General features: G+C 29.0%; 2 protein-coding genes across 3 annotated transcripts; one reads left to right on the forward strand and one right to left on the reverse strand.

Moving 5' to 3' along the window:
* Window positions 1-208: 208 nt before the first annotated feature.
* On the forward strand, window positions 209-1849 carry LOC112594546. The gene is made up of 4 exons (XM_025339365.1): window positions 209-505; window positions 960-1160; window positions 1233-1424; window positions 1509-1849. The coding sequence occupies exons 2-4, from the start codon at window positions 961-963 to the stop codon at window positions 1765-1767; spliced, it is 651 nt and encodes a 216-aa protein (XP_025195150.1). The 5' UTR covers window positions 209-505; window position 960; the 3' UTR covers window positions 1768-1849.
* Window positions 1850-2330: 481 nt separating this feature from the next.
* Window positions 2331-6043, reverse strand: LOC112594738 (UBX domain-containing protein 6). Of its 2 annotated transcripts, none has more exons than XM_025339694.1 (7): window positions 5951-6043; window positions 5541-5846; window positions 5281-5447; window positions 5058-5185; window positions 4585-4988; window positions 2821-2950; window positions 2331-2758 (listed from the first exon to the last, which is right to left on the reverse strand). In XM_025339694.1, exons 2-7 carry the CDS (start codon window positions 5771-5773, stop codon window positions 2510-2512), a joined length of 1311 nt encoding a protein of 436 aa, XP_025195479.1. In that variant the 5' UTR covers window positions 5774-5846; window positions 5951-6043; the 3' UTR covers window positions 2331-2509. The 2 variants fall into 2 exon arrangements, with proteins under 2 accessions (XP_025195479.1, XP_025195480.1); XM_025339695.1 differs by having other exon boundaries at window positions 5947-6039.
* Between the last annotated feature and the right edge of the window lie 1566 nt (window positions 6044-7609).

The raw sequence follows: 7609 nt of genomic DNA on the forward strand, positions 1-7609 counted from the left end.
GTAATCCCGTAGACTTTCGTAACAACCATAGATTAAATATATTAAGTATATTTAATCCATAGATAAGTATTTAATCTATGAATTGCTTGTACATACAATGTTACTGAAATCACTATAGATATGGACATTTTAATGTATGTTTTATTATCATACATCATTTGGAAACGATAGCAAGAAGCTTAGATCATATGATCTAAGGCAAGAAGTCAACAAGTAATGATAACAATTTTGTGATGATAATAATTCTGCGAAAACATTGCGTACGCCCGTTTCGTGATAAGGATTCAAATTACGAACGTTTATTTTATCTTTGTTGTTGTTATTACTTATTACTAATGTCAGTTGTTTATTGTTTAATATTCTTGTATTTTATACTTCTACTTACTAAGTTACGAGCACCGAGCTACGGCCAAAAATAAAAAGTAAAAGTTACAACTGATAAGTAACCGACGTTACGTCTGTTATTCGAGTTCTGGTGACAGTAGTGACTCGTCGAACTATTTAAGTAAGTTCATAATTTGTTAATATTTCGAAAAAAACTGAATTCTTATTTATCTTGCACCCCGTTTATTTTGTTTGTTTAATACGCATGGTTTTTGATTTAAACATTAAGCAAACTATTCATGAATAAGAATAAATTGAAATCTATTACAAATGTAAGAATGTCACATAATTGGTTTCCACTTTTCAACTATTTAACCTAAACTAAAGATCTTACAATTTAGGCCGACTAATCTTTGCTTTTTAAATTGTACTATATGCATAAACATTTCTATGAATATCTTTGGTCGACATAAATTTAATTTTAACCTACCTATGACTAAAAATTCACATATTTTATTTATCCTTCAAAACTTTTACGTTATGCTTTTATACATATTATAAAATATTACTATTATAAATACAATACTGTTATTATTGGGATAATTAAATCATAATTGTTTATCACTATATATTAGAATGGATAATAAAGCTGTACACCCATCAATGGTCACTGATAAACCACAAAATGAAGGGCTAGATTCCAACTTTCATCCATTATCTGATCATATGAATATTAGTGTAGCGTTTAAGGAAATAGTGTCCAAGGATCCTCCCAGATATACAAAATTTCTTGAAGCTATAAACAAGACATTTGAAGAAATTAGTGATTGTATTGGGTAAAATAAATACAGTTTCTATAATTTAATATTAAACTAGCTGCTATAAAACATTTTGTTTTAATTTTTTAGTCCAGAAGAGTTCAAAAACATAATGGGTGATATATCGTTTTTAAAAAGTAAAAGGAATGTGACAAATTTGTTGACTACATTAAAAACTCAGATCAATAACCTGATGAGCAAGCATTTTGAACAAATTATCGAGGAAGAAAATCTATCTGAACTGTTTACTAAAAAAAATTCATTAAATGAAGAAGAAGCAAAGTATATTATTTTGTGCCTAATTACTTCTTTATTTTTAAGTTTAGTCATATAGGAAATATTTTATGAGGAATTGTTATTTTTTAGAAAATATTACATAGATAACGATTCTATGGAAATAATAGAATTAGAAGAGTCTTTACATCAACTTGATGTACAAATTATGGGTTTAGAAGAAACTAATGAAGTATTGTTTAATCAAGCAACGTTTAATAAACAGCGGTTTGACCAACTATCGGAGAGGATAACAGCGTTAATAGACGAATGTCAGACTAAATACACTGAATGTGTACGACAAACGGAATTAATAAGAAAAGATTTCCCCAACATATTGAAAGATCTTTGAATAATGAATTGTATATATTTTAAATTTATGATCTAACACCAATATTTAAGAAATGTCAAGTTTTCAACTGATAATTTATACTTAGCCAATGTTTAATGATATCTATTATCTAATAATAATAGTTCACATAATAAATATAAGTGGTTCAATTTCAGTACTTGTACATTTTAATATAATAATAATGATTAGGTGATAAGCTGTGTTTTTTTTTTATTTCTCATACCTGTAAGACAATAAAATTATTTGTAGTTGAAAAAAATATGAAAACTTACATAAGTTGTTAATTTTTTATTTTATCATAATAATACATGATAATACAATAATATATTTTAATAATTGCAGAGTACATTTTGAAAATAAATTTTAAAATATATAAACATAATACTTAATTTTTAAATAAGAAATAAAATGTTAAGTGTTTACTTTATCAAAAGGTTCAAAACATAAATAATATCTATGCGTTAAGGATGTGTGACTGGCAGAGATTAAGCACTAGAAATTAACAGAAAAGTAATGATAAATTTTAAATATTACATCATTTTTTTTTTTTTTTTTTTTTTTTTTTATCACAAATTATGAAATAAATTATTAGGTATGTTTTATTAACAAAATCAAAAAGAAACTAATTAAATATATCCATTGATTGTACCCAAGTAAAGTAAGTAAACAATATACAATTAAATTGATTATTGAAATTTATCACAATTGATTTGAAAATAAAATTTATTTAATATTTATGCAGTTACTGTACCAGTGCCATGAGCTCATCTTTTAAGTAAGGATGTTCCTCATTGTTTTCAGGTGGATCATAAGTAAAGAGTAAAACAGTGGTAGGTACCAGGTTTAATTCGCTTAAGGTCATATTTTCATGCTCATTATCTAAAGTTCTTCCACTAGGCAGTCTTAGCTTGAATGGCCGCTGTTCGTCAAATACACTTTCTTTGACAAATTCTAAAACATCAGACAAGTGCTCATTGACACCAAATGTTCCCTAATAGAAAAAATAAAATATCATAACAATAGAAATTAAAATATTACACAATTCAAGTTTACCTGTAAAATCAAACAATCTGGAAATTTAACTCGAATCAAACAATATTTGTAATTTGATTTGTATTTATTTTGTTCCTTCATACGCATATTTTTAGTTTTTAGAATCATTTCACTCTCCAGTTTATCATTCCTGATATTAAACAAATAAGCAAATTGTATCATTTGAAATTTGAGTATATTATGATTATTTGTTGATTGAATAAAAATACTTATTTATTACATTAAAAAAAGGATGCTACATCCTCACACTCCCTATAATTTATAAATAGAAATAGTTTTACATGAAATAATTTCCTGCCTCAACTTTAGTTTTATTAAATTTTCACAATACATGAGGAATAACTTTGTCTGTTTTAGTGTCTTATTTTCTTGGTTAAAGATTATCAATAGTAATTTTTTTTTTATTCATTTATGTATTATCAACTAAAATTTAGCAAGTCATGATGTAAATAATAAATAAATAAATAAATAGTACTACAGTTAATGGTTTTTTTAATTATTACGAAAAATTAGTAAATCTGCTGTAAATATTGTATTTGTCTAGGGGAAAACTATTATTCTATAAAACTTTGTCATTTTAAAACTCCTTATACTAAATTCTATACATAAGGCATGTGAAGCATACTCTTCAGGTATCACTGGCTTAGTAAATATATAACATCTAAGAAATAACATTAAATATTAAAATTTACAAATTTAATAATAAAAAATGTATAAGTTATGGATATTTGTTATAAATTCAACCAATTATCATTATTATTGCATTACAAAATATTTTAATATTAGAACTAATTTTTGGGTACTTTTTTTATGTCAAAAATACACTAATATTATTTTACTTTATCTATTCAGTTTATGTAACAGATTTCCTATATTAAAAATTGTTAAAAAAATAATAACAATTTAATATATTATATTATAATGTATACATATATAAAGTGTAAGACTCTGAAGTAATAAAAATTGCATTTTGTTCTATTTGCCTGTATTTATAGTGGTCCAAGCTATCCAATCTTATAAAATTATATAATGACAAACTTAAAAATTTTAAATGCATAATAAGCATACTTAGTATTTTCTAAAACATTTAATTTTATTTTTTTAACCTATGTATTTTAAATAATATTGAATTTAATTGTATGTATTTATTGTCATTGTCACAGTTAAATATTAATTTTATGACACCAGCGCAATATGCATGTTATTTTAATAGCACAAATAATGTAAAATATTATCTTATCATCAATAAGTTATTAACTTAATTTATCTTATATATCTTTTCATTCATTAACAAATTTTTAAGCACAATTGACATTTTATAGTAGTTATGAACCAGGAGTGTAAGTCAATAATACACAAGCCCAAATATCAAATGCTTAATGTACCACTAACACTTATAGTATAAATACAAAGAAGAAATACTAAAGTGAGTTATAATGTGGAAGTTCAAATAGCTTTAGTGGTTAACAGACAAATATTATTATCAAACTATGTGATGCTTAATGTGCAAAAATTGTATTAGTAAACGAGTGTGCTAAGAAACTATAAAAAATGGTAATGAAAGTTATTGGCGATAAATACAGTTGTATAATAATTAAATTTCAAAACTATTTTTTTATTTCAATAAGATATTGAAATGCTAATCAGTTTTTTGTCATATTTTTTGAACAATTTTTTCATTCACATTTTGCCCATCTAAGTTTCTATAACTTTCAAGCCTAAATAATATATATACTATATTTGTGTCAATATTTTTGTATTTACCTTTTTTTATACTCTGCTTTTAATTCAGCAGTAGACATTATGAAAAACTCTGGAGGTAATGAAACTTTTACTGATGCTTGTGACGGCAAAAGAACCTGAACATTTCTATCCAAGACCAATTGAATGCGTTCTGCCGATTGTAAATCATCAACAGTGGTCTGTACCAAGGCTAGGTTATTCAAACATTCTTCAGGAAAAACTAAGAAATCTTCTTCTTGATCTTGATACATAAGTTTTTTTTTAACAAAACCAATAGATTCTAAGAATTCAATTGCTCCCTTAATTGGCAACACCTTTTCCACAAATGTTTTATTTGTTAATCTAATTTTGCGATATTTTTCTTCGTCCTTATTTCTAATGATATTTTCTGCATATGTCACTAGTAACTTAATGCATTCTTCAATCTTAAAAGAAAATTATTAGTAAAATGGTTTAATGAGTTTGACAGTATTAATTTGAAAATTTTATTTTACTTTGGTTCTATTGTGATTGCAGTTTTGGATTAGTAGAATCGATTGTAATATAGGATCATCTTTCATTTGTTCTTTAATAAATTCTTCTATTTTTATATGCCATTCTTCTTGTGGCAAAACTTCTAAGCCTATACATGATTAATTTAAATAAAACATTTTTTTCTCACTACTCATTTGATTAAATATAAAATAATAAAAAAGTTGTTAAAAAATAAAAACTAACCTATCATTGGACATTGGAAAAAAATACCACTAGTAGCTAATGGTCCAGGAACTTCAACATTCTTATTTTCTTCTTCTGAACATATAAATGTATCTATATTTTGGTTTGCATTTTTTCTTTCGGCTTCCAATTCTTTTCTAGCTCTTGATTTAATGGCAGCCAATGAACTGAAAACCAAAAGTATACCCACTTAAGATATAAATTAAACATTATTCTTAATATAGACTGCCTAGAATTGTATGATAAAACAGCATACTCACATGTTTAGAGGACCGGTGGTAGTCTTTTTACTTTCAAACCGGGCCAAGGCTGCAGCTGCTGCTTGTTTGGCTTCATCGGTAGGCTCAACTCTAGAGACGCGAGATGTTTCACCTTGTTTAACCACAGTTTTGGCTGTGGCAACGCCTTCATCCAGACGATGACCGGGTCCTGCTCTTTTGAACTTCACATCAGCTTTTTTTTTTTGAAAAAATTTTTTCAGTTTATCACTCATTATATGCGTGGGGTATATGCTTTAGGCAACTTCAACTGGGATACGTCTTCTCTTAGTTCATCAACCACAGTTTCTGAAATAACGACATTTGATGAGTAACTATAGACTTGGAATGATGAACCAGTAACCATTATTCACGATATGGGTGATTTAAAAAAATAATATTTAGTTACCAACCGGTGGACAGGAAGCGCTCGTAAATGTCACCACTGTACTTGCCCCAAACAAATATCAAAAGAACCAGTAGCAAACTCTCGAAAAGTACCAGCGAGTTGAATATGTCAATTTGGAATCGGTCGAAGCTGACAAAGTGCAGTGTGTCGTACAGGGCCCGAACGACCACGGCGCGCAGGTCGGTCAGCGAGAAACAGTCGTCGAGTACGGTGAGCGTGTAGAGCTTGGCGAACGTGGACAGACCGTGCAGACAACCAATCGTGGATGTGTCGTTGTTCGACGGAGTCGGGACGACGTGTTCTTGAAATGTCATTACAGCTGCTCACGATGATACCGCTTTTGCGGGCCGGACGATGCGATCGGTGTTAGAAAAATCATAATAATATTTGTATTATTTTATATTACTTCGTCGAACGGTCGGTTAAGAACGACCACGACGACGAGGAACGTAAGGCGGATATCGTCAAACGTGTAAATGTGTAATTTACTAATACCTATTACCTATAGTATTACAGTAATATAATAGCATACAAGGTAATAGCTATTATAATATTAGTTGTTAGGTATGTTCAACATTCGTCAGTTTGTTACCGTGTATAGTATAGTGGTGTTTACTGTATTGGTGTACTACATTAATATCATATCCATGGACGCAAAAACGCTACTACGCATGTCCTCCTTATCACTTATCGTTGATGAAAATAACCTGGTATCAGATTGGAACCGAGGAATCGAATATCAATAATGAATCATGATCATTATTTAATATTTATAATCGTAATTAATAATTATGATTCATGGACACATCCACGCCCAACGAACCAATATAGAATGAATGATGGATGATGGACCTGAAGTCCTGAAACGAACTAGGAGGAATCTAGTTTTTATGATGAATATTTTAGATACTTAGCGCTTGTTACATACCTACTTGCTTTTTTTTCCCAATACTAAACTCTCCTTAAGAAGTTGTTACACGTTAAGCGAAACGTATACAACGGCCGAGGAACGCGCTGTTAAGTGTTTTCGTAATTTGCAAACACTCCACTTTTAAGCCACGGCAGCTACGCCCACTACTATCAGTTGACAGCCGTCCGACGATTGTGCTCATTCGGAAGCGATGTTTATTTTCTAAACATTCGTCAACGACGAATCGCGTAAATTTTAAATTCATACACATAAATGCTACCGTACGCAATTTGCATTTATTGCATTATTAGATACTTACTAATTACTTCATAAAAAAAAAAAGTATATCTAATACAGAAAATAATACTTATATTTTAACTAATATTATCAAATATAACAAAGCTTGATTTAAATTTATAGCCTAATATCTTACTTTTAAAAATACACATGATTTTAGCTAATATGTTGACGCGGTCCCGCGTAATATCCGTTTGAATTCAAACGGCCTTTACGCGGAAAACCGCGGAATCACTTCACCATTCCAACTGCCAGTCGAATACGGACGACGCCGACGCATGACAACGGTGTCGGAACGTCTTGACCGCCGACACCGCAAACTAGTCCTAGGACAGTAAGGAGTCTTATCCACGGTATCGGCACAGATGCGGTCGGCACAGTTGCGGTCAATACCTTTTTGGTGGCACTTGCGGTCACTATTTTTTTTTTACACATATTTACTGGTTTTACAATACT

The sequence above is a fragment of the Melanaphis sacchari genome, unplaced genomic scaffold, assembly GCF_002803265.2.
Source record: "Melanaphis sacchari strain LSU unplaced genomic scaffold, SCAv2.0 Contig23_pilon_pilon, whole genome shotgun sequence".
Lineage (NCBI taxonomy): Eukaryota > Metazoa > Arthropoda > Insecta > Hemiptera > Aphididae > Melanaphis > Melanaphis sacchari.